Below are 26,547 nucleotides of genomic sequence, written 5' to 3' on the forward strand. Positions count from 1 at the left end.
CACAGGCCTGGATGCCGAAAGCTTTTGAAGCTGGAAAAATCACAGGATGGGGAGTGGGGGAATAAGGAAAGAAAATTTTTAGTGATTTGGGTGTCCATCACCAGATTCATGCAGCTGTCCTTGGAGATAAATGAGAATTTCCTCTAGCTGTGCTCCTCACTAGAACCTTTACGTCACTGAGCTGGCACAGAGAGCGTGTGTCCCTCTTCTCCTAAGCTCAGCGTTAAGACTGGCGTGCGTGGCTATGTGGAATACTGTAACTGCAGGAAAATGTCCCCTTTCCCCAGGTGTCCTGTTTGCTGTGTGTCTGCAAGGAAAAAAGAGGAGGTTGGCTCTGTGGGAGGATTCAGCGTACAGCCAGCCACAGAAAGGACTAAAGCCTTTATTGGAGATGTTAAAGCGTGGGTTTGTCTTTACAGATGGGCGGCTGCAGAGGGCGTGTACGTGAAGGGTGGTTTAAGTTGCTCAGGCAGAGTGCATGACTCCAGTCCATTCGCAAGAGTGTGGTCCTGGGACAGGCCTTCCCCTGGGGGAAAGAAAAAGACCCTTTTGACAGCGAAGCCCTCACTGCAAGAGGGTGCTGGATCTTGGTGGTGGCAGCTCTGTTTGGACCCATGTCCTGCAACGTTGTCTCTTGTGCTGCTGTTTCAATCTTGTGCTCTGATGAACAGCCCGGTGCCACGGATAGCTGCTGCCTTGTTTCTCAGGTCCTCCTGTGACCTTGCTGAGGATGCCTTCTGTCTCCATAGCATTATAAAAGGCACATATACATCTATATACAAGTGCATAAATATATAAATAGAGGTGTTATACAAAAATAAATACCCATTCTCTTTTTCTCTTTAGAATAAGTCTTTTGCAAAAGGCAGCTTGGTCCCTAGCTGGTGGGAGAATGAGTCTCTAAGGGCCTCAGTGGTGGCGGACTGCTGTTCAGATGTCTTGATAGGTCCTGACCCAAAGATGTGATCACTGGATTCTGGGGATGGAGATCTCCTCTGGATGGGCAGCAATCTGGTCTTTCTACCTCTTCAACTGGCACTAGGCCGAGGCAGCAAGGGCTTCCTGAAAGGGAGAGGACCAAGAAACAATTACAATGCATACAGAAATGAGAGATGCTGTGGTAGCTTTCTAGTCACCAGCCTGCTTTATAAGGCTAGGTACCGTGATCCAAGAGGAAGAACTGCATCCCGAAAGGCCTGGCTACGTGGGAGTTTGATCCTATGCTTGCACACAACATGTTTGACCCACACTACAGGAGCGGATCAATGGATCAGGTCTTAGGGAGATGGATTCACATAATTTTTCAGGGACCTTGTTGTTTTACTGGTGGTCTGGAAAATGCAAAATTAAGAAGGACTAAAGGACAGTGTCTCTGCAACTGGAGGTGGGTGTGTGCCCTTCCGGCAGCATAGAGCTCAAGCTTTTGGAGAAAGAAGAAATGTGTCCTCTAAAACGGAGTGAGGCAATTTACAGTCCCCAACTTCTAGTACAACCTTTTCATGCTGTTTTTCTACCTGGTGTTAAAACTGTTCTTGCACCGCAGAAGTGAGCAGGAACAGAGCCAGCAGAAAGGCTCTGCAGTGAGATTTCCCTTCAAGATCATCCTAAAATGATGACATGAAGCAAGAACAGAGTCTTCCAGACCACTGACCTTGGTGGAACCGGGGATCCCGTCGAGCATCTTTGCTGGGGCCTCCCACTTTGCTGCCCATCACTGGATGATGGAGGCCAACAAAGTGCTCTTGAAGGTGAGGACAGTCATCTTGTGGCTGAAGAAGCTGGTGAGTGGAGTCATCTGGGAGACTGTAGAGGAAAGAGCTGTCTTCTGTTCTTGAGTTGGGCAATCTGGGGAGGCAGACGAAGAGGTTTAGCACTACTCACAGATCTTTTCTCCTTGAAAGATATGACCTATGTAATGTCTCAGCCAGCTGCATCAATGCAATGACACAGAGCATTCCTAAATGAGGGGAAGAGCGGAAATCAGGAAGTATTTGTGGGATGGGAATGAGATGATGATACCTGGTACCCACAATTCAAAACCTAGTGAGTGCCACAGGATCTGGGAGGAATAGTGCCTCCCAGGGAGCATGGGAATAATGACTTGACCTCTGAACAGCGAGACACAAAGCACCTGTGATTGGACCCTGGCCAGATTCTGGGGCAGCTGTTGATCAGCACCCAGTCATAGATGTTAGATTCTCTCCTCCTACTTTTCAGTCTCTTACTTAGGAGCAGGGGGGAGAAAAAGGGGCAGGGGGAAGTAGTCTTTGGCCATCTCTACAATTAAATTATCCCTCCCTCAAACCATAAGAGGCATGAGCTGTACGAAGACAATTTAGACCAAGAAGGCCTAGTGCTGGAGCATGTTTCCCAAGTGAATTGGGACAGATGGGAGCATGTTTGAGGGTGAGCTTTTGTGAGCGTGTAGTCTCCTGGGCCCCACTGGATTGTTCTACCCACCTCCTCCATAAGCCAGGACTAACCTGGAGGGCTGGTAGTCTTGCTGGGCATTCCCGTTTTGCAGCACTCTGGCCTGCAGCAAGGCGTTGGTCTCCTCGTGTGACTGGAAGGAGAGAGAAGGATTCTCAGCAGAGCAAGGCCATACAGCAGCATTAAGAGGCAGGTGCTGATCTGGGAGCCAGAGCCGGAGCTATGGGGCAGACTGGTGAAGCTCTTATGACAGGAGGCAGAGAAAGCTGAAACTTTTGCTACAGAGTAGAACTGGGCACTGAAAAAACTCACTTCACGCTTACTGCTGAATCACTGGGGGATGATAACCAATTTCTGCTCTCAGCTGTGGCACTGCCTTGACCTGTGTTACTGTTTACGCACACAGTCCTCAACATTGTCAATCCCTGTGAGCTTTGCTCAGGAGAAAGAGGAACCATTCCCATTAGAGCAGCCTTTGCTCACTGCCTCCTCCATACTTAGAGCCACTGCCCCAAGAAACCACCTCTTCATTGGTGTTTTGGAGACCCTCCTGTTCCTCCTGTGTCTCAGACTCCACTGCAAAGGGGAAATCTCTTTTAAGAAGGAGCCGGTCTTGCCACTTCTACATGCTGCAAAGGGTGCCAGCCATGTCTAGAGAAGCCCTCTCACTGCAACCAAGGCCTCCAGCTCCTGTCAAATCAACTGTCAACTTCAGGTGTGGCCATACCTGTGGCACTTCATCTGGACTGTAATCTCGGGGCTTGGTGCTTGCATAGCCCACTCCTGCAGAGGGACAGATGCCATTCAGATGTGCCCCATTGGCATAGGGCTGCCCGTTAATGTAGGGATGTCCATTGGCACGAGGAGCAGAGATGCCCCTCAGGGGCACCATGGTGTACTGGCAGGATGATACCAGCAGCCCAGCTCCTGGGAAGCCCATGTCGATGGTTTGTTCTGCAGATGGAAGAAAAAGGAAGTCTGAGGCCAAAAGCAGAGGCAAAGCTGAGCTTCTGGAAGTGAGCTGTCAGCAGGGATAGTGTTAGGCTGTCCTATCAGGCAGCTATTTTGGCACCCAAAGCACCCTTGGAGACAAATGGTGGAAAGGGGCCCTGCACAAAGGCAGAGGGAGTGCCCCTTTCCCCCATTCTAGTCCCAGAGTTCTTTCTCAACAAGGTAAGCAGGACAAGGAACAAACAGTGGCGTTTGTCTTCACAGGGTTCCACAGGACATTTGGGACTTGCCCTCTGCCCACCCTCTCCCCACTTCCCAGACTGTGTAGCCCTCACATTTTGGGTGTTTAACCCAACTACATCCAGGGTCAGATCTAACCCACAGGGCAGAGCACACCTTGTAAATCTGCCCTCAAGAAAGAACCCTTACTCTGCTTGGACCAGGCTCTCCAAAGGCAAAAAGGGATGAAGGCCACGATGAGGAGTACGATAGAGCCCAGCACAACGCCTACAATCAAGTATGGCAAGTCGCTGGAACGGGCCACCATGGCTCCTGTCCCCAGGCCACTGTGCCCACCACTGAGTGGGGGATGCTGCTGGGGGGCCACTGTTGAGGGCGGAAGACGACCTGGCAGACCAAGAGACTTCCGAGCTGTGAAGGGAAGAGAGGGAGAGAGCGTTATACACAGACATGGCAGGTGGAAGAGCAGCTCGCTCCAGGGATGTCTACACTGCTGTGGAGTGGACAGACTTCCATGGTGGCTTTAAAGAAGTGCTCCTGGATGCCAGAGGATTTCCTAGGCTGATGCCTATTGCAGTACAGACAAATCCTCTGTGCTTGGCTTACAGATCTGCCAGGCTCTTGGGCTACTAAAGCAAAAGGAAAATAGCATCTCCAAATACCCACATGGACTTAATGCCGTTTCCATCATGATGGTGCAGCTGCTTGGAAGACAATATGGGACCTGCTTATAACCAAACACAGTAGTTCGAACAGCAAGGGCAAGTTAGCCCTTCTGGTTCCAGTCAGCATCTATGTGATCTTTAGGAAAACAAAAGGCAACTACTACTCTGATGGCAACAGTGATGGGCTCTGCACAAGGGTTTGGGTATATACTGAGAAACAGCATCAACAAACCTATGCCTTTTCTTCCCAGTGCTGTCTCCATCTCCCTGCCTGCGCTTGCATGATGCACTGTCAGGCAGGGATGTGCCTGCCTTGCTGTGCTCTGACAGCTGCAGGCAGGCCAGGCAGCAGGCTGCGCTCCCAGAGGTACCCTGCGAAGCTCGTTACCTTTGGTTTCACAGATCATCACGTTGCTGAACTCGCTTTCACCACCCTCATTGAAGCATTGCATCTTAATGTCATACGAGGTCTCTGGCTGCAGGTGGCTGATGGAGTGCCAGTACCGATCTCCTGAGGAGGGAACACACACATGGTGCCATTAGCTTCCTCGGCGAACACGCAGCCGGCCCAGCTCTGCAGCATGGCTAGGGAAAGCAGGCCTGGACAGCAGCAGCAGTCGCCTTTTGTGCACAGGGCTTCTTCTGGCCAAGTACTCTTCCAGGAGGAACCAGCAGCTGGGACCAGTCTCCCAATATCTCCTACCTTCCACCACGTCCTTCTTGTAGTCGCTGTCATTGTCACTGTCGGTGGGGCGGTAGTAGATGTAAAAGCCATGGATGGGAGTGTTGTTGTTGCTGGCTGGGATATACTGCAGAGAACAGGAGGGAGAGCAGAAATTAGCAGAAGTATCTGTGCTTCATATTGTACTAGGTGAGGAGCAGTAGGATAAATGGGATGGGACAGAAGGAAGACCCAGCCAGGGGGACCTTCCTTGCCTTGCCACTGGTTTGCACAGCAAGGGCTTCCTCGCAAGAGCTCAGTGCTATTTTATACTCTTACGCCTCCCTTCTCTCAGGTAACAGACGAGCCATGAATCTGGTCCTGTCAGCTGAGGCATCCTGTGCTGTGCTCCCTCCCAGCCACAGCCAATGCTGCAGAGAAAAAGTTCCTCAGCAGCAGTGACTCAGCTGGGCAAGGACAAGCACAGCTTCACCTTGACTCCATTTTTTGTCATGAGCCAGCGACAGTAGGAGTCTTGTCTTTCTGAAGACAGCTCTGTTCCTCCCCCACCCAGGGCAGTACTGTCCCAGTTCCATGTGTCCTTGCTGTCATTCACCCAGTGTTTTATCAGCTACTGTTTGTGTTTAAATGAACACAAACATTCAGTTTGTGTTCATTCAGAACAGCAGTGCCCATCCTGCCCTGTAGCAACTTCTGGCTGGAAGCAGCTAGGAGAGAAAAGGGCGATGCATCCCTCTGAATAAGCTCTAAGCTGTTGGAAACACTTGGATCTGGGCTCGTGATCCAAAAGATCCTGCCCACTCCTAAAAATCCTCTGGAGTGGACGGCTGTAAGTGATTATCAGCACTTAGGACTGCTACCCAGCAAGTGAGAGTGAAGGACATATCTGCTGGAAACTACTGGGACAGACAGAGGTGCTAATGGATTCCAGGAATTTGGCCAGTAGAGCAAGCAGCCACCCCATGCGTTGTTGAACTGTACTTGTTGAACAAAATGGTCAAAACCCTGAGGTTATCTGCTGAAATGCCTCCTGTGCACAATACTGGTTTTAGATGAAAAGGGTTTCCTAGGGTCTCTGACTTCCCCCACTTCTGTGTGACCCAAGCCCAGCCCTCCTTTGCTGGAGAGCGCTCTTGGATCCTAGATCCATTCGTGCTGGTGCCAGGCTCCAGTGTGGTAACCTGGAAGATGTGTAGACTGGGCAAGTAGCACCCACCCCACACACCTGCTTCCTGCACACTCGGAGATCTCCGCCCCCTACAAACCTTACCATCCACTTCAGCATGATGGTGGTCTCATTGATGGCATCTGTGAAGGTGATGTATGGCCCGGCCACAGGGCGCTCGTAGACTCGGTTGCTGTACCCAGACACCACATATGGCCGAGACGCTGCACTGGGCTCGCTCTCTCCCAGGATATTCAGTGCCCGGACACGGAATTTATAGGAAGTACCTAGGGGGAAAATGGGAAAGAAAAGAGTTGCACCAAGACAAGAGTGAAGTCTTCCAAGATTTCTACTGTCAGCACAGGCCTGACAGTGGAGAGGGGCTACATCTTCTCCAGAAGGCAGAGAGCCTACAGAGACGTTTTGATTGAAGTACAAACACTGAATGGCCAAAGTTCAGCCATATGCTAGATGGATCCTGCTTTTATTTGCCTTCCACGATTCCTGTCTGGATGGTCTAGAGGTCAGGTAGCAGTTCAGGAAGGTGTGTGGGTGGATTCAGAGATGCCTGAAAGGATGTCCTGACCTGAAAGCAGGTATGGGAAGGTGTCCTTCCTTCACTCCATGGGCATTAGGTACATAAACATCAGTTAAAAGCTCAAAGCCTAAGTAACTTTTACCCAAACATCATTTTTCTGGTTTTTAAGTTGGGGTAGATATGTTTCCCTTTCAAGTTGTCCAGCTCAGTGACGCCATCTTTTCTCACGTGAAGTGCATTGGGAATTGTGTGCCCATCTGTCTTGCCTCTGGCTAAGGAAAGTTCAGTCCTGTCTAGTAAATGGCAAAACCAAATGCCTGTAGTAACTATATCCTGTAATACAGAAAAGCATGCACAAGCCTCCCTGAGGGAGGTCAAATCTATGCTGGTCTTTGCAGCTGGAGAAATTGGAGAAGCATCTGCAGCTTTTCCCCATGCACCCAAGGCTGGAGCTGGGGAGGCTTTGTTTTGCTCGCACATGCCAGGGCTAAGCATGACGTGACAGATGGCTAACCATCCTACAGGGACTGCACAGCTTTCCTACGGACCTCCACGAAGCAGGGAGGAGAACACCTGCCTACCTTTCTCCAGGCCTGGGATTTCCACTGAGAGGCGAGAGGGAGGAATGTCACTGGTGGCCAGGACCCAGTCTCCCAACTTCTTCAATTTCTTATATTCCACACGGAAAGACTGGATGGGGAACCCGCCGTTCCCACGGGGGATCCAGGTCACGTACACAGATGTCTCTGATGCCATGGAGATGGTTGGACGGTCTGGTGCCTCTGGAGCTGCAAGGGGCACAGAAGGACATCAGGACGTGAACCATATTCCTCTTGCCCTGTCTGGAGGATCCTGTAGCTCAGAGGTACATAGGTGAAGGACATCTCCCCCTCCAGCTCTTTAAGTCCTGAACGCTCTCTTCTTTCTGCCTCTTCATTAGAGCTGGCACCCCCAAATCCTCACCCCTTTCAGTTTGTGCCCTGCAAACATCTTTTACTCCTGCTTGTATCTTGCTCCTTTTCCACTCCCAACTCAAGTAGGGTGAGACAAGGTTTGAGGAGCGTACACCCGTCATGGGTGGGAGAGCAGTGAGAAGTGTGGATGCAGGGCTGGAGAGAGAGCAAAAGGCCCAACTGATGTGGAAGCCGTGAGCAGAGGGAGACTGGCACCAGGGACAGAAAAGAGACAGACAGGTGCAGGAGGTGAAAACAGGAGAGACTGAGAAGAACCAGCTGAGGAGGAAATAGGGAAAGGTTCTGAACTGTAGAAATGTAAGTTGATAGGAAAACAATCAAAAGATGGGAGGGAAAGAGATGAACTGAGCTGTGGATATGAAAGAAAAGGTAACACGTGAATAATGAGTGCGGGGGATTGAAGAAGGGGACTTGACAGAAAGGATAAGCATTGAAGGAGAGAATTTCACAAAAAGGACAATGGCACTGGTGAGTAACAGGAGTGGCAGACACAAGGTGGGAAGCAATGAATCAGATGAATGAATCAGCAACTGGTGTTTCTCCAGTGGAGCAAAATACCCAAATGTAGCACCCTCCACCCCTCAAATGGGCACTAACTACGGCTTGTCAGGGCTTGGCTGAGAGAGGAGGACGCCAAGGGGCTTGGTTCCCCTTTCTCCTTCGGATTCCCCCAGCACCCACTGGTGCATGGCAGCTTGTTGGTCTCCACGGCAGGGCTTTCTGAACCCTCCATGTGAAACTCAGCGAGAGACAGTTTCTGACAAGTCCTTGCCTTAATGGTGGGGACAGGCAGGGGGATCAGCCTGCTCTCCTAAGACAGACTGCCTGCCAAGTGCAACAGCAGGGCTGTTCGAGAAGGACCACTCCTCATCAGGAGCGAGAGACCACCCATCCAGCTTTGCACAGGCTTGCTTCACCCAGTGGAGACTTCAACCGCAGCACAGCCTGGCCACTGCCACCCACAAGAGATCCAGCACCCCTCGTCCTCCCTCCTTGCCCAGTTCACAGAGGGCCTTACGGGACAGGCGGCTGTTGTCGGACTGGTTACTGCTCTGAGTGCTTGTGCCTGGGTCGTCCCTTTGGATTTGTTGTTCTTTGCTGGCAACAATCTCTGGTTTTGGGCGCCGGCCTGTGCAGAAGGGAGAGGTGGCATCAGTGACATGGAGACGCGGCTCAGAGTTAATTTTTGCTGTGCTGAGAAAGGAAAATATTCTCAGCCACGATGCCGAGGTGAGGACTCTCTGGGCTCAAACAGCCCCAGGGGTTCAAAGCACTCAACGTGCAGGCAGGAACTAAAGCTAAAGGAGCAGGTTTGTTAAACTGTTAATAGTTTAACAGTTCATGTTAATAGTCCCCCTCATATTTAATTTTCTAAAACTTTTAATTGGTTTTCTTGAAACATTGCTAGGTTTCTGCCTGAGAAGGTAGTAATTAGCACAAGATGGGGGCCTGAGGGGAGACGTGAGCAAGTCCACCACCATGGGGAAGGTTGCTACGAAGGGAATGCCATTCCTCACACCTGCTGGAGACATGAAACGCAGCCTGGGGACAGGGGGACTTAGCGTAGATATTTGGAACATCCTTTTAGTGGCAAAGACAGCTCGGCACCAAGCAAACTGCGTGGGAAGGCTTGGAGTTTCCTTTAGTGCAGGACAAGCTTTTAAGGACAGATTAGACAAACACCTGTCAGGAACAACCCCCCCAGGCTGATCCTGTCTCCAGGCAGAGGATGGATTAAACGACCTTTTGACATCCTTGCCAGACCTATTTTCTACAGTTCTGCAGGTGTCCAACTGAGACACCGAGGGAGGGAGGGACTTACTCCAGCCCAGGCAGAGGGGAAGACCTGATTTTCCCCATCCCATTTCAGTCCCACCCTCCACTTTCTCTTCTGACAGAGTCCCTCTAAGCTGAGGGCAGATGGGTTTCCAGAACAGAAACAGCCCTTTTGTCCTAAGGCTGGTGCCTGTGCTCCAGGGCTGGGGCAGGATGTCTCAGAGGGGCCGTCCCCTGACTCAGAGCAAAACACCCAGAGAAAGGTTTGACCTTTACCAGTCCGGAAGGTCACCATGGCCGTCTGTCCCTCGCCGGCACAGTTGTGAGCAGCCATCTCCACCTCGTAGAGGCTCCCAGGGTCCAGCCTGGTGAGGGTCAGGCGGTGCTGCGAGGCTGGGACGTCCCTCACTGCCCAGGTGTCCGAGGCATTAGTGACCTGCTGAGAGACCAACGCAGGCGTTGCAAAGCTGGGGGCCGGCTGGGCTTATTGCCTGCACCCAGCTCAGAAACTTTCACGACAGGTTGTGTATCAGCCAGGGCTACCTTCCCTGCCTGGAGGCCAGTTCCCTGCCTGCAAAGGAGGGAGACGTTTCCAGCCTGACTTTGCAAAGCTGAAGGATTCAGGTATAAGCAGGTCAAGTCTCCCAGTACTGGGCTGTTTTCTTGACCCCAGAGGCTCACTCAGCCACGCTCTGTCCACCGGTCCCCTGGGATACCACTGCCCCTCAATGTGCATATAGCTCTGGAGCAGGCATGCCCACAAAGGGCAGCATTAGAATCACAGAATCAACCAGGTTGGAAGAGCCCTCTGGGATCATTGAGTCCAACCGTTGCCCTGACACCACCCTGTCAACTAGACCATGGCACTAAGTGCCATGTCCAGGCTTTTCTTAAACACATCCAGAGATGGTGACTCCACCACCTCCCTGGGCAGCCCCTTCCAATGTCTAATGACCCTTTCTGAAAAGAAATTCTTCCTAATGTCCAACCTGAACCTCCCCTGGCGAAGCTTGAGGCTGTGTCCTCTTGTCCTATCGCTAGTTGCCTGGGAGTAGAGGCCAACTCCCACTTCACTACAACCTCCCTTCAGGTAGTTGTAGACTGCAATAAGGTCACCTCTGAGCTCAAGGAGTTCAATAAGGTCACCAGAGGCTCAAGCTGCTTTAGGAGCCAAACCTCTCCTGCAGCCCAGCTAACGAGCCTCTCATTTAGATGCTGGCCATTTCCATGGGATGAGGTACCCAAACACCAGTTTGGTCAGCTGGACCTAAATAATTTGACTAATGGCTTTTTATCCAGTTTTATCTGGCCTCACTGCTGGTGCTTTCTGGCTGAAGTGAGGAACTGTAACGTTCGAGCACAGCTTTGTGTGGGGAAGAGATGGCAGGGGCCCCCAGAAAGGCTTGGAAACACGGTTCATTTTTTGGTGATGCCCTGATGCCCCATGTGGAGGGGGAGGGAAGGTGGGACCTTCCTCCTTCTCCCCAGCTGCAAGGATAATATTTTTGCAGGCAAACAGGCAGGACACTGAAGTGACCCGGTGCCGAAAGGAGCATTAGCGATGCAGGCAACGCAACAAAACGGAAATGCCAAGGCTCTGCCGTATCATTCATCTTCTCCGAGCGTTTGACACTGACTGATTAATGCCTGCCTCATTTTATTTTTATTCCTGAGCCTGTGGGGTTGTGAGGCCAGGGAGGGGAGCCCTAAAGACTGCTAATATCCAGGAAAGAAAAAGAGAAATTCTTAAGAAACAAAGATAATGTCTGCGTGGCATCTGACTGCTTGCAGGCTGCTAAGATTTTAGGGGCAGCATAAGAGCAGGGAAAAAAAGAGACATCCGCAGATTTTTTCCAGAGGAGCAGCAGACCCTTGCCCAGTACAAATGTAAGCCTCCTGTCAGTAGGTTTTGCTTCCCTTATAGCTATCTTTCACACAAAGAGCCTTTTCTTCTGTGGCTGAATTGATTCCTTCCCTCTCCACACGCATGCTTTTCCAGTCAGACATGTCAAAACCAGGTAATTATATAACTTGATCCTAAGGATCTCTGATAGAAAGAGACTCTTTCTAAACAAGTTTAAGGGTTATTGGGACTAATTCCTTTCCACACAATCCTTAAGCATCCCAAGAAAGAGCCTCCAGCTGAGAATTTGGACTACACTGAAAACATATTACTGCAAACTGCAGTGACCCACGGTGACCTCCACTGCCCTACAGCCCCTTCCAGGTGAAGTACTGAAAAACAAACAAAATATGGACAAACTCCAGCCTGCAAGTTAAGATCACAGGCAGAATTGGTAGTTACATGATACACTATTGGGGGACAAATCTCTTCTTGGCAGGCAACCAGAGCCACTAGTCTGGTGGGGCTTTTGACATCTTTTGGTTTCTATTTAAGCTTGCCCTGTTGCGTTGGCATCTTCTGCCTTTGTTTTAAAGGGCTCTTTAAAGAGACGGTTAGCTGAAACCCTCAGCTTAAGTTTTGTTTAGAAAGAAATCAGGGATGTGTAGGGGTTATAACAGCCTCCTATTATACCCTATTTTCACAAAAGCAAACAATTCCGGGAAAACAGATATATATATTCACATATAATTGAAAATGGTGCCTTGCAGAGGCTGGGAACCCAAAACATGCCAGATCTGGAATGTACTCAAACCCCAAAGCAAAACCTGCCTCTCTGCTGCAACTCCCTGCCTACCCAAAGGAAATATGAGCAGCAAACAGATAAATTCAAGCCCCCCTTTTCCCCCCTTACCCCCAGCGAAATGAGAAGAGATGCTCTACACCTCAAAAGTAGGATTTTTATCTCAACAACACTTTGCTATTTAGAGAAGCCACTAGGTTACAGCTCTGCCTGCACCCTGCCTGTGGGGCTGAGAAGCATCGCAGAGGGCAGGAGCCCTTGGGCTCAAGCAGGGCTCAGCATTGCACTGTGTGCTCACACTGTGCCACCAGCCAAGAGGCATGCTCAACAGTGCGTTGCCTTTCAGCTTCCAGAATAAAACCGATGGTTAAGGACTTTCCCAGAGGATTCAGCATGGCTATGATGGCTCTCTGCCAGCTCCTCACAGTCACTGAGCGCGGGTGCTTCAGCACTGCTGAGCAGGGCATGTACGTGCAGCAGGGAGAGGCTGCTGCTCTGTGTCCTGCAGCTCGAGGCTGTCAAGGCAGAGGTGTCCCAGTGGCTTGTGCCAAGACAAAAGCGTTACAGAGCAAGGTGCTGAGGACTTCCTACTTATGTAAGCACACAACTGGGAATTGGAAGCTCTTCAGACTGGAAATATATGTGTGTATACCCCTCTGCGCGCTTAGGCAGACAAGCGCACCGCTATGGGCTTAGCAAACCTCCTCTCGCAGCCTGCACTCATCACACCCCAAGAGGCTGAGGCTACAGCCGAGGAGGTCCTACCAATCATCATTAGTGAGCGATGGGTGCCCCTGCCCCAACACACCTGCCCACGCAGTGTGAAAATGTGCAGTGAGGCCACAGCCTGTGGAACAGCACAGAGGGAAGATGGGAGTGGGGCAAAACAGCAATACCTTGCGATGCTTCACCACGTAATAGAGGACTGGGGCTCTGCTGTCAGGCCGGGGTCTCCACACCAGATCGTAGCTGTCTGTCTTGGATGTCCGGGGAGAACTGAGGATGATGGGGGCCTCGGCTGGAGACACCAGCTCCCTGTTGGCTGTACACTGTGGAGAAGCGGCCAACGGGGTTGTCCCAGGCTTTGGCAGCCCAGCTTTATCCAGGGGCGGCTTTAAGGCACCGTCCCTGGAAGGTGGTGTTGGAGGCTGAGCTGAGCCCAGCCAGATATCTCGCCCAGGGTTGAGTGTAGCTCCTGAAAGACAAGATGTCGAGAGTAAATGAGTGGTGCAGGCAGGGTAAATGCCCGTTCCAGCCTGCAGTGAAGGCAGAGCTACAAGGAGCCCCTTGAATCCTCTCAGTAGACCAGAGCTATAGACCCACTGCAGCACAAGTATCTTAGAGATATCAGGTGCCAGGAGGTGCTGCCCGCTGTGTCACTCAAAAAGGTGTTTGAAACAAGCTTTCCTTCTCATGGCATAAACCTAACACGCCTCACTGGGGCCTCTCTCAGAGCAGGCCTTGGCCACATGGGGTTTCATTGCTCTCTGAAGCCCCTCTTATTCTGGATAAGTTCACAGAATCACAGAATCAACCATGTTGGAAGAGACCTCTGGGATCATCGAGTCCAACCGTTGCCCTGACACCACCATGTCAACTAGACCATGGCACTAAGTGCCATGTCCAGTCTTTTCTTAAACCCCTCCAGAGATGATGGACTCCTTCCTTCAGCAGGGTCCAAGGAAGCAGGTGGCACCTCTCTTACCCCAGGGGAATCCACCCACATCAGTGTTTACGCTCTCACTCAGTGCAAGCTCAGAGGCAGAGAAATGAGTAAACCATGGGGTAAGGCACTACACCCAGATGTCCTTTGCGTCTTATGTAGAGGTAACTCATGTATGCACATGTGGCACTGCACTTAGAGGCAAAACTGCTGCCAGATACAGAGATCCCAGTCAAAAAAGTACCTGGAGTGCAGGATGAAAGGGAGGGAAGAGCATGGCAGCTCCACCACAAGCAGGAGGGTTACACACCAACTTTCTTCTCCTGCTCCCCCTGCTCTTTCCCTGTGCATTAGGCTCTGGGATTGAATGGTCACAAGCTTGGAGAGAGGGACTTACCTGGCCGGGCTGTCCTCAGCTGCACCATGGCTTGTGCGCTGCCCACCTCGTTCTCCGCCATGCACTGGTATATGCCATCATCCTCGGGCCCCACGCTGGCCAGGCGCAGCGCCCTGCGGGACAGCCGGAGCCGGGGGCTGGCGGAGAGGGGGACGGCATTGCGCAGCCACACGACCGAGGGCTGGGGGTTCCCTCGCACCTCGCAGGTGAACTTGGCACTCTGGCCCCAGGGAATGATCTGCTGGGACAGCTCCATGGTGACCTCCGGGGGCTCTGCACGGGGGAAAAAACACAGTGACATTTGTCAGGGAGCGCAGCAGTCCTGGCTTTGCAGTTTCCCTTCTGGGACCAGGGCAGAGTGATGGATCCTTACCTCCCCACACCCCATTCCTATTTCCTTTGTGGGGGCCTGCAGGGGTCCACTTCATTGCCCCTCCCCTTCAGCATCCATATGAACTGCAAGGAGAGGTGGCCCAAGGCCAGCTGCCCCTCTCAGATGACAGCAGCCACCTACAAACCCCATTTTTCTGAGCTGAAACACTACACTGCTAAGATTGTGCTTGTGCTAGAACAACACATTAGCACCTGGGTGAAATGCAATCCAACAAAACATGGGCTTAGCCTCCCTAAATGCTTGTGAGAAGGGGAAGGTAGTAATATCTAAGGTGTAGTATCCCTTACATTTCCTATCCCATAGAGAGCTTCCCTACAGAACAGAGCAAAAAGCAAGTCACTCTGATGTCTTCCCTATGCCAATGTCAAATAAGTCCAAAAAGCAGCCAGTCCTCTACTAGAGAGTGTTAGAGCAAACCCAGTGCCACAAATGACAAGAGAAGAGCTTCTGCAGGGGAAGGGAGGATCCATCATCTCCAGCTCATGGTGGGAACCAGGAAGGAAGAACTACCACCCTCGAGGAAGAATTCACCCCATCTCCTAGAGACTGGAACCACAAGCAGGGGTTTGCCTTATGTTGTGGTTTGCCCAGGGAGAGGAAGGGCAGCACTAGTATTTTCCCCTGAAAGCAGTGGAGAAAGTCCAAGCCCTTCCTGAAACAAGGGCTACAACAGCACTCACCGAACACCTGCACATTGTAGAAGATGAATGCGGCTCCGGCCTCCCCAACCCCATTGTCAGCCATACAGCTGTAGGTCCCAGAGTCCTCCTCACTTGTGGTGTCAATCAGGAGGTTGCTGAGCAAGAAGCGTGTCTTGTTGTACGCGGAGACACTGGAGCCATCTTTGGCCCAGGTGACCCGTGGCGGAGGGATCCCACTAGCCACACACTCCAGGATGAGGCTTTGGCCCTTGGTGACAATGATGGTCTGAGCTTCAGGGGGGTAGATTATCCGGGCTGCCTCTGCTGTGGAGCCTGGTGAGGAGAAGAAGGAGGTGGGTAGGAAGGAAGGCGGCTGGTGGGAAAGCACCCTGTGCGGAGTGCAGGGAGGGGTAATGGTGGGGGTAGTGTGCTGCTCCCCTGCGCTGGGACAGATAAATGGCAACACAGGCCAAGATGGACATTCCTTAAGGGATGCATGCACACAGCAAGCGGTCTTGCCAAAGGGCTAAGGGCCTCTGCCCACCCATCGCCAAGAACAAGTTCTGAGAAGGTACGGCAATCCCAGGGTTGCACACGCGTACCCCAGGAGAAGACCTTGGGGCCTTCTGCTGCCGGAAAGGAGTTTTCCCAGCAACTGATGTCAGTTCACACAGAAAACCAGCTGCAATAGTGCTGGTACATGCTCCCAGGGCTGGAAGCACTATGGAGAAGACACGCAGTGAAGGGAGAGCGACTTACGTCTCACACGGAGCCTCTCGCTGGAGACCGAGGTTTTCACCTCCTGCGTGACGGGGTTGTAGGCAGCACATTTATAAGTCCCCTCATCCTCTTGGCTGGCATTGACGATCTGAAGGTTCCCAGATGGCATGATAAGGTAATTGTCTGTAGAGAGAGAAGAGGAGGTGGCATGTGGTCACAAGATACGCTCCCGCCCATCCTCCCGGAAGACATGCAGTGCCCTGAAGAAAAGGTGGACAAGTGGGAAGGGAAAAAACAATGCAATAACACTGACAGCATTGAAATGACCCCTTTTGGTTCAAATATCAGGGGGAGCAATGATGCAATGATGGAAGAAACAGAGCCTCGGTTGAAGCTAGCTTGTCACAGATGGAGTGAAGCTGCAAAATTCAGATCCAAATTTTTAACATTTCCCCAAATTCAAAGTCACCTTCATCCAGGCTGTGCCAGAAGAATGCTTCACGGGCACATGGACAGGCCAGTGAAGAGTGATGGTGTGCATCACCTAATTCTGCTTCCTTTCCCCTTACTGCGTGCTGGTGTTACATGTGGCTCCCCAGTGGGACATCAGGGAGACTTGGCAGAGACCCTAAACTAACCTGTGCTCAGACTGGTGGTGATGGGACAACAAGGAGGCAGCAGGCAGAGAAAGCTCCTGCTTTCAGGACACACCCCTGTGGCACACTCACCTCGGGAGGCCTCTAGCCACTCCTGCTTCACGCTGTAGCGGACCTGAGCCTTAGGGTGACTTTCGGGCAGGTCACAGGCAATCACAGCTGTGTTCCCTTCATCCACCTCAATCACGTGCTGGCCGTCGAACTTGAAATCCTTGAGATCTGCAGAGAGAGCGAACGACAGGGCATCTCAGTGGCTGGCTCAGCACCCTGACCTTGGCTCGTCCTCTCCCTGTGGGTCTGGGGCTGTTTCATTGCGGTGCCGGCAGAGGACGGCTCCGTCCGAAGCAGCTAGGGAAATTGGCCTGGTTTCAGGGCTTTATTTTTTTTCTCCTTTTCCTTCCTACAAAATGGATAACTTAAAACACAGCTTCTGGAGAACCCGCCTGCTCCACGGCTGAGAAACTGGGTGCGAAAAATCCTGGCCTGAGAGTAAAAAAATGAGCCAACTTACTGCAGCGCTGAAGGGTGGCCAAAAAAGGTCCTTCTGCCGCCTGCTATTTCAAACACGGCTGTCCCGCTACCGAGAAGCTAACTTTGTAGTCTTAACTCAGGGAGCCCAGCCTGTTTTAAGGGTGTACAGACACTGGGTGACACAGCGGGAGAAGGTGTGTGAGCACTGGATGCTCCCAGAGCTGTCCTGAGCTCCTCCAGTGCCTGAGCAATTGGTGTCTCCGCGCTGGGCACTCTTGCTCCCATCAAACATCTCACAGCTGAAGGCTGGTTAACCACGAGGCTTCACACGTGCCCAAGCAGTGCTCACACCCCCGTTCAAAGAACAGGGACTTGCTTTTCCCTGTTTTTCAAGGCAGGAGCAGAGGACTGCGGTGAAACCTTGCAGATCTGGCACGGCAAGGAGCACGCCAGCCTGGCCCTGACAAGCTTCCCAGAGATGAAGATGGTCTCCCCTCTCCCTGGGCACGATGGCAAATCTTGCCAGGGTGCTGCAAGCCCAAAGTTTGTCTCGGTCAGCCTGTGCTGGGAGGGAGAGGGTTTTGTGCCAGGAAAAAAGTCCTGCGCACGCATTTTTATGGTGCTGTGCACCAGCCCGGGCGACCGCTAGCGACAACTGCACATCCCGCGGCTGGACACGAGTCACGTTGCCACATCAAGGCTCAAGCCGGCCCATCTTCCCCGGGACCCAGCGCTAACACACGTCTCCTGAGCGGCACGCTGCCAAATCCGGATGAGCCCACACTCCCTTTTCAAAACACCACGCTAAGGCAGCACATCGCGTCCGTCGCCACGGCACAGCCCGGCCACACGCTGTCAGCAGCTCCCTCGCCCCTCCAAACCCATCCCGGGACATGGCGCCCGCGACCTCGGGCAGTTTGGGGAGCCAGGGGGCAGCAGGAGGGCTGGCGGCGGGCGGACGGCGGGCAGCCTCCCTCGGCAGCCCCAGCCAGCAGAAAAATGTGTTTTTGTTCTCTGGGAAATGCAGCAGCGCTCCAAGAGCAAAAAGACAACTCTGGCTCCAAGCTTCTCCCACCCACAGTCATGGAAAAGTGACATGAAATTTCTCAAGCAGACTTTCTGATTAAAGCAAGATCCTTTATGGAGTTTAAATAAAAACCAGCTCTCTTGGCAAGGCGGCGAGAAAGCCTCCCCGAGCGCGGCGCGGAGGGGCTGCCGGGCGGCTGCCGGGGGAGCCAGCGTTCCCGGGCCCAGATCTGAGGGGAGGGGAGGAGGTTGAAAAGAAAAGGGGAGGTTTTGCAATGTCATAAAAATGATTTGCAGCGAACATGCTTAATACTTCTGGAATTTCTTGGCATCGTTCAATTAAAAAAAAATAATAATAAAAAGAAGGAATACGGGTGAACTTCAGAAACGTGATTAATCCTTTAAGGCAGGCCGAGGAGGGGAGCCATGTTTCCACTGGGTATTAAAGCCAGATGAAGGTTAACTCTTAACTTGTGAAAAGCTGGCAGTGCCTTGCGCTCCTCTGACAACGAAAGTTACTGGTGGGGAGGGGAAGGGTGCGGGATATTTTCTCCTCTTTGCTTTTTATATTTGAGCAAGGAATAAAATAGTAAGAGCCACAGAAATGGGAAGAGGTGGCGAAGAGGCGAGAGCCCAGTGTCTGCCTGCCCACATCACGCATATTTCTCCGATCAACAAAATATAAACGAGCATCAGGAAAATTAATGTGCGCCTTGGTGGTCTGGATTCATCACAGCCAAACTAAGATTTCAGAGCCAAGGCATAGGCTCCAGCGATGCTGGCAGGGATCTGTGCACACACACACACACACACACACACGTGCATGCACGCACAGACCCCCAAGAGGAGAAGGGGCCCAGGAGCCCGGAGGAAGAGCAGACCCATGGCCCCGGCACAGCGGAGCCCACTGGGCAGCACCACGCTCTTGGAGATGGAAAATGATGTCCCTCGGCCGAGGGACCCCTGGGACAACCTTGGGCTGGGCGGACGTGGGGGTCCCTCATGTGCAGCTGCCCAGACAGCAGCTCAGCCCACTGCTCTCGCAGTGGTGAGTGCTGCAGCCCCATGGGGGATGGTGGGACCCCCGGCTCCTCCTGCCTCTCCCTCCCAGCCCGGCTGCAGGGGATGAGGGAAGAAAGGACGGAGGAAAGAGATCCTGGGTTGGCTGTGGGAGCAAGAACTGGGCGCCGCCAGAGGAGTGGAGTGAAACCGGCAGGGGAGAGGGGAAAAAACATCAGGTGGGCACCAGGACAAACTATTTTCCAATACGCAAGTGCATGAGCTTCCTGCCAAACTACTCCCCTAAATTCCTGCTCCCCCAGAGCGAACAAGACTGTTTTATTTGCCAGTGGGTTTTGGCCACAGGCAGTCTCAACCGCCCCTCTCCCCGCCGGTACGGGCGCACACAGCTGTCCGTTAATGCCCATGGGCCGTCTGGAGCTGGCAAGGGGTGGCCGGCCCCGTGGTGGGGGCACTCCTGGTGCATGGGACAAGCCCCCCCTTCACACACCCCTTGCGCGGCAAAACGGAGGCTGCCATGCTGGGTTAGGACACACAGTTTCGCCCTGGGGGCTTAGAATGAGCTCCCCCTGCGATGTGGGGAGCCACACGTGCCCCCCCTGCCCCCGGCGGTGCAGGGTGGGGTGGAGGAGAGGGTCAGCCCCTTCGGCTGCCCGTCCGGCAGCAGCCATACCCCACATCTAACATGCAATTTGTACCCTGGGTCTAACTCCTGCTGCAGCTGGGAGAAACCACATCCCCTTTCCACTGGCTGGGTTTTCCTTTTCATATGGCAGAGTCCGACGTGCCAGCCCATGTCCTTGTCCTTGAAAAACACGCTTGATCACAGGGAAGCAGCAAGTCCTCATCTACCAGTCACTGGCCGGGACAGACAGACAGAGCACTGCCAATCCCAGCCATGCTGAGATAACACAGCTTTTTTTTTTTTTTCCTTTTTCTTTTTTCCTCTCCCTTTTTTTTTCATTTAGAAGGGAGCACAACCAAAGGCCAGTGCTCGTGTCCATCTGCGCCTCGCTCTGAGGCGTGAGGGAGCAAGCCGGGGTGCGGGGAGGGTCAGCCCTGCGGCGAGCTGCGCTGCTGTCATCGGGAGGGGAACCAGCTGAATCCTAGGGCCGGGGGCCAAGCAACGAGGCAGGCGAGACAGGCCGGATTAAATGAATGGGAGACCATAAATAACTTTGGAGAAGCAGCAGTAAATAAAATGCCGGCCCTCAAGGTGAAAGTCCTCCCTGCTGTAGGGAAGGCAGGGACCCCGAGAAGGGGAATGGGCAGGGGCAGGGGTCCCCCAGCCCAGGGGCAGGTGCCCTCCACTAATTCCCCCTCGGCTGTCAGACTAGCCCAGGGTTATGGCTCTCGCTCCCCGTCCGGTCGGTGCTGCAGGAGCCCAGGACCAGCACTGTCCCCCCTAGCCCCGAGGGGGCAGGTGCAGCCCCCCAGCCTCTCACCTGCTCACGCACCCCCGAGTGCCTCCCCCTGCTGTGCTCTGCTCCCCGCCATTGCTCCGGGCCCACCGCACAGCCTTCGTGCCACAGCTCCACCGGCTCCAGCAACACCACCTGTGTTTTCCTTCTCTCCCCTCCTCATGCCACCTCTGCCCCCGGGGCCAGAGCCCCCCGCCTGTGCCTGCTCAGCAAATGCTTTTCCAACACAAAAATGCTTTTCCTCCCTTCCATTTTCCAAGTCGTCCCTTTCCCTCCCTCCCACCATCGCCTCCGGGGAGCCATCAGAGGAGAGGCCCAGGCGGAGGAAAATGAATGGGGCTGTCTTCAGCAAGCAGCTGCAAATTCCTGGGGGATGCCCGGCCCGACCCGGCGCAGGGTCACTGCCCACGGGCGCAGCGCGCTGAGGCCCGGCTTCCCCCACGTGCTGCCGCAAAGCCGAGGGCTGCCCTTGCCGGTGGCGCCGACGGAGGCCACGGGGCAACGAGCCTCCCTTGTCCCACAGCGTCCCTGGGACACGGGCGCCGTGCACGCCTCTCGTCTGTGGCCGCGGGGGATACAGCGGGACACGCAGAGTCCCTTTGCTGCGCCCCTCATCTATTTTTTTGGTTTGTTTTTAAACGCCACGTCTATCCAGGCTTGCTGTTGTGCTCGCTGCGCTGGATTTCCACGTACACGGCTGAATGCTGGGAGTTGTACAACTTTCGCCACCTCTGCCCGCCGGCTTTGCTCCAGCCTCGCACTTCAGCTGCCCCGTGAGCTCCACCAAGGGCCCTCGACCTTCCGAGCCTTTTGCTGTTGCAGGACCAGCCCACAGCACCACGTTCATGTCCCTGGTGGATTTATCTGGCCCCGCCAGAGCCCACTGCAGCCGTACCTTTTTCATATCGCGCCTCCACCCAGGAAAGGGGCTGGAGCAGGGCTTCTGGCACGATGGCAAATTTGCCACCTACAAGAGGGCAGAGAAAATACCTTTTTCTTGCAGCTCTCGGCCACATGAAGGCTTAGGGCCTGGCTTTGGAAAGCAGCAACACCCCTGTCCCATCCATTCAGGCTGTCCCAGACTCCAACCCATCACTGCCGGGCAGAAGGGCTGTCTCGGGGCCACGCGGGGCTGATCTTGCACAGCACAGCCAGGCCAGCAGTGATCGGCAGGTATCTATCTGCACCAACGTGCCACAAGCTGCCAAGGTTGAGTGTGGGATCGTGGGGCACCAGGTTGGCTCTAACTGGACTCAAAAGTGCCCAAGTAATGCCTGAAGTGCTGCTCCTTTTGTTGCTTTAAGGAATCTTCCCCTTTCTGCCAATCCCTCCTCCCTCCACCCCTCGGCTATACAATAGCTATTTAATCTCCACTGGAGGAATTAAATGCTAGTTTCAGCCAGCCCTCTGAGCCAGTGAGAGCAGAGATGGACTCGGCGTTGCTGTGCCACAGATGGGAGAAAGAGGTATCGGTCCCAAGGCTACGCTGTGGCTGCCAGCATGGCAGTGATGGTTATCTGTTTGCTGACTGTCAGCAAAGCACAAGGAGGCCCTGAGGGACCAGGCGTGCACAGCGTGGAGCACTGGGAGGAGGTTTCCTCCAAAGGAGGAGGAGAGAAAGGAGTGGAAATAGCCTAAAAGTTTGCCAGATGGTGTTACCTACACCCCTTGAAACCTAGCAAGACACCTTTTCCAATGACTCCAGCTCCTCTTCCAAAATATATCTAAACCCTGAAAATATTTCCACATCCCCCCGCTGCTTTCATTCATGTTCTAGTTTCACTCTTCCCCTGGCCCCCCCAAAATACTTTTTGGATTGGGCTAAGACTTTCAGAGGGTGTTACTTCAGCCCAGCAGGTGATCTGGAAGAGATGTGTCAACTACAATATTGACCTGCTTCCCTCTCCACTCCCAGGACCATGTTCCCCACTGAACCAGCTCAGAGCAAGGCCCTGTAGAGGAGGTCTGGAGCAGGAGTGAGAGCCCTTGGCACATTGCTACCATAGCTTTCAAACTCAGTCCTACCACAAATCTGTGCCCTCTGTTATTTCAGACCACTCCAAAGTCACTGCTGCTTGCTCATGAACTTGAAACTCGTTATTTGAACCCCTCCAGAAAGTTTCCCTCCCACACCTTCAACCTCACGTCTTTCCTGGACTGCCTTCTCTCCCTCTTCACTTGTTGACTGACAAGTCTTCCCCACCTGGGGCTCTCTATCACCTGAGGCTGTCCGGGTGTGTGGGACATGGTCTCTGCCATCCCCAGCTCCCCTCGAGGGCAAGGGACCCATGCAGCACAGGACAGGGGTGCTCCATGATGGATTAGTTGCTTGTTCATCCAACCTTTGGCTCCAGTTTGGTGAGCTCCACTGAATGGTGCTCCTGACCTCCCCTCAGCAGTAGTGCCTTTGCCATGGCAGGGGCTGCAGCAATGGGCAAGTCCCCCTCTTTTGCACCTGCATACCCAGTTGCAATCTGGTAGCTGAAGGTGATTTGGCTCCTGGAGAGGGCTGATGGACTACTCAGTTGCGGCTTTGATTTGTCCTGAGGGACGCTGTGGGACCTTCTGGTGCTCTAGGACCTGTTTCCCATCCACCACTGGTGCTAGACCAAAGCAGACAGAGGTCAAACAGCCATGCTTTGTCCCAGGAGACAGAGCTGGTGGTGGTGGGTTAGAGTGAGGGGAAAAAAAGAAAAGGGAACCAGCCTAAGAAGGAACCGATCAGGCTGAGGATCTGTGCACACTCTGCTCTCCTAAATGCAAACCATGCCCTTGGTAATCCCATCCACCTCTCCCCTCCTCTCCTTCCCTCTATCAGGCCACCAGCACACACAGCCCCCTTTCTGCTCTGGAATGTGTTCTCCGAAACTTAATCTCGGCACAGGGCTCAGGCCAAATCCCCCAACAGATTCGGCCCCGTGACAACCCCCTCCCACACCGCTTCAGAGCTCAGTAACTCTCCCCTCGCTTTCCCTTGCCTCCTCCTCCCACCCAGCCTGGCCCAAACATTTCATTCCTGATTAATGTATCAGTGACAAGCCAATAGCTCTTGGCTTTAAAGCAAAGCCAGCCCCCACTTTGCACAAACATCTTCACGTCTTCATTTTTATAAGACTTAGCCCCAAAATCCCCCTTGCTGGGAAGACGAAGACCTTTCCACACCCGGGGACAGTCACTGCCAGGGCATGGCAGTCTCCTCTGCATGCACTTGCTCCACCAAAAAGTGCATGGGTCTCCGAGAAGATCAGATTCTCCATTGCCTAAACAAGGGAGGTCCACACAGAGCCCCCCCCACCTCCAAGCAGGCATGGGCTGCCCTTTCTCAGATGCATCCAAATACAGCACTTTCTCACATTTGAGCATAACATCTGGCCAAAAACAGGCACCCGTAAAAGAGGTCCTCCGCTTTGTCACCCCCTCCCCCATGCACCCATCTCCTTGGTCTGTCGCCAATGCCAGAGGGCAGCAGTGAGGAGCACATAAGCTCAGAGACAGGATCACAGAATCACAGAATCAACCAGGTTGGAAGAGACCTCTGGGTTCATCGAGTCCAACCGTTGCCCTGACACCACCCTGTCAACTAGACCATGGCACTAAGTGCCATGTCCAGTCTTTTCTTAAACACATCCAGAGATGGTGACTCCACCACCTCCCTGGGCAGCCCCTTCCAATGGCTAATGACCCTTTCTGAAAAGAAATTCTTCCTAACATCCAACCTGAACCTCCCCTGGTGAAGCTTGAGGCTGTGTAAAGTTGGATCAAAGTTACTTGCTCAGAGCTGTGGCTCAGAAACAAAATGGCTCTTTGCTAGCATGCCACTGCCACCTTGTAGGAAGAGGACAAAGCTCTGGAAAGGGAGAGCATGCCCCCCTGGGACCACAGCAGTGGTAAGGAATACAGCCTCCAGCCCCTTAAGGATGAAAACCTTGTTTACAAATGCTTTTAGATACTCTGCTCTCCCGTATCTGCCTCCTGCTGACTTCTGCGCCTGCCTTACCAAACACGGACAGCGCAGCCTCTGCCTTCAACACCTCCATGCAACCATTCTTCCACCACTCCCTCCCTCACCTTGGATTTTGGCAAGGGGTCTTCCCAATGGTGCACAGAGGACCACCAGCTGCTTAATGCAGGTGTTCAGGAGCACCTCCTCACCACAACCAGACCAACCTTTCCTTACTGTGAGCACGGGGGCTGGTGCTTTGGTTATGATGAACCCAGGGGCAGCACAGAAAAGCGCAGGACCCACCACAGCATGAGCAGGGCAAAGGACTTCACTTTCTGTGGGTCATGAAGGCAGCAAAACTTAGCACATGCTGACCCAGCACTGGCAACAGCCCCACAGAATCACAGAATCACAGAATCAGCCAGGTTGGAAAAGACCTCTGGGATCATCGAGTCCAACCATTGCCCTGACACCACCCTGTCAACTAGACCATGGCACTAAGTGCCATGTCCAGGCTTTTCTTAAACACATCCAGAGATGGGGACTCCACCACCTCCCTGGGCAGCCCCTTCCAATGTCTAATGACCCTTTCTGAAAAGAAATTCTTCCTAACGTCCAACCTGAACCTCCCCTGGCAAAGCTTGAGGCTGTGTCCTCTTGTCCTATCGCTAGTTGCCTGGGAGAAGAGGCCGACTCCCACTTCACTACAACCTCCCTTCAGGTAGTTGTAGACTGCACTAAGGTCACCTCTGAGCCTCCTCTTCTCCAGGCTAAACAACCCCAGCTCCCTCAGCCGTTCCTTGTAGGTCAGACCCTAGGCTGTGGTTTGGCCATGAGCACCAGCAGGTACTTTTTGGTAACCTCAATCAAGAATTCAGCAACCAGATGAGGTAACATGACAGATAGGTAATCAACCATGCACATAGACCCCATTGCTCAAGTATTTCCAGCTCTTTGTGGTCTTGCAAAAACTGTCACCACAGGACAGGTCTGCAGCCTACCGTTCAGGAGGACTGCTTGGGTCATGGCTGGGCCACAACATGACAGCGAGTCCACCATCAAAAATGCTGCAAAGTGGCCTAAGCCAAAGGAGCCCTCCCTCGATGCCAGCATGAACAAGTGAGTGGGGATAAGCCTCTCAAGATGCGCCTGTGCAATGCAGGGGATGGCAGAGGACTAAAGTTACTCACTGGCTAATGTGACCACTGCAGGGACACTGGCAATGACTCCTTCGGGCACACGAGCAATGCACTGGTATCGCCCCACAGTGCGGTTGTTGAGCGCCGCAATGACGAGTTTCCCTCGCTCGATGTGGATACCCAGCACCTCGTCCGATCCAGCCAGCTCCTTCCCGTTCAGTCTCCAGGTGAGGTTCACTCTGGGGGGGTCCACCACACACCCCAGGCTGACTGGGGCCCCAAGCTTTTGGACAATGGAGGCAGGTTGCACTGTGACCTGCAGAGATTCACCTGCACAGAGGGAAAAAATAGGAATAAGAAAGCTCTGTGAGACTCAGCAAAAGAAAGGACAGGGGAAAAAACTGCAGTGCTGGTACATTTCGTGTTCCCCATCGCTTCTGCTTGTGCTGCACCTTCCCCTGAGATCCCCACGCACCCACCGAGTGCTCTGAGATGCACACCAGCCCCTTTTCTTCTTAGCACCGCAAGACAGAGATGTCCAACTCTGACTATCCCCTTCTCCTCTGGAGAAGCGCTTGAACCTAGACCTTTGGTCAAGGCTATTGGGGAAGCAGCGGAGAGAGAAAACCACTTTGTGCTTGAGACATGGCTACGCTAACCAGCATCAAGGCACAACGTAAATGAAATGGAACAAAATGGGTAAGAACAGAAACTCACTCAGTTTGGCGAAGCAGCTAGCGGCTGCAAGGATGAGGCAAGGGATGGGGGACATGGGTCTCTTCTTCCCACGTGTCATCGCCATCCCATGCAGTGTGTCCTGGGGCAGAGGCGCCCAGGGAAGGGTCCCATAAGCTGCCTCAGGGGATGCAGTGGAGATGCGACAGCAGATTCCTGCGGATGACAAGAGAGATGATGGATGAAACCCTCAGACTTCCCTCTGCTTTCCAGCCCCACCTGGCTTCTCTACCACCATCCCTAAACTCCCAGGGA

The 26,547-nt window shown here is 53.2% G+C and overlaps 1 protein-coding gene across 4 annotated transcripts; it reads right to left on the reverse strand.

Annotated features, from left to right (window-relative positions):
* Window positions 1-393: 393 nt before the first annotated feature.
* Window positions 394-26,422, reverse strand: BOC (BOC cell adhesion associated, oncogene regulated). 4 transcript variants are annotated; one of them, XM_068417361.1, is made up of 18 exons: window positions 26,275-26,422; window positions 25,609-25,887; window positions 16,610-16,756; window positions 15,921-16,064; window positions 15,201-15,494; window positions 14,127-14,399; window positions 12,963-13,261; window positions 9,698-9,857; window positions 8,664-8,774; window positions 7,253-7,459; window positions 6,239-6,420; window positions 4,990-5,095; window positions 4,675-4,797; window positions 3,811-4,032; window positions 3,158-3,384; window positions 2,484-2,563; window positions 1,652-1,845; window positions 394-1,062 (listed from the first exon to the last, which is right to left on the reverse strand). In XM_068417361.1, the coding sequence occupies exons 1-18, from the start codon at window positions 26,357-26,359 to the stop codon at window positions 878-880; spliced, it is 3,318 nt and encodes a 1,105-aa protein (XP_068273462.1). In that variant the 5' UTR covers window positions 26,360-26,422; the 3' UTR covers window positions 394-877. The 4 variants fall into 4 exon arrangements, with proteins under 4 accessions (XP_068273462.1, XP_068273460.1, XP_068273461.1 ...); XM_068417359.1 differs by having other exon boundaries at window positions 9,692-9,857; XM_068417360.1 differs by having other exon boundaries at window positions 9,698-9,860.
* Between the last annotated feature and the right edge of the window lie 125 nt (window positions 26,423-26,547).

Source organism: Nyctibius grandis, chromosome 23 (genome assembly GCF_013368605.1).
Source record: "Nyctibius grandis isolate bNycGra1 chromosome 23, bNycGra1.pri, whole genome shotgun sequence".
NCBI lineage: Eukaryota > Metazoa > Chordata > Aves > Nyctibiiformes > Nyctibiidae > Nyctibius > Nyctibius grandis.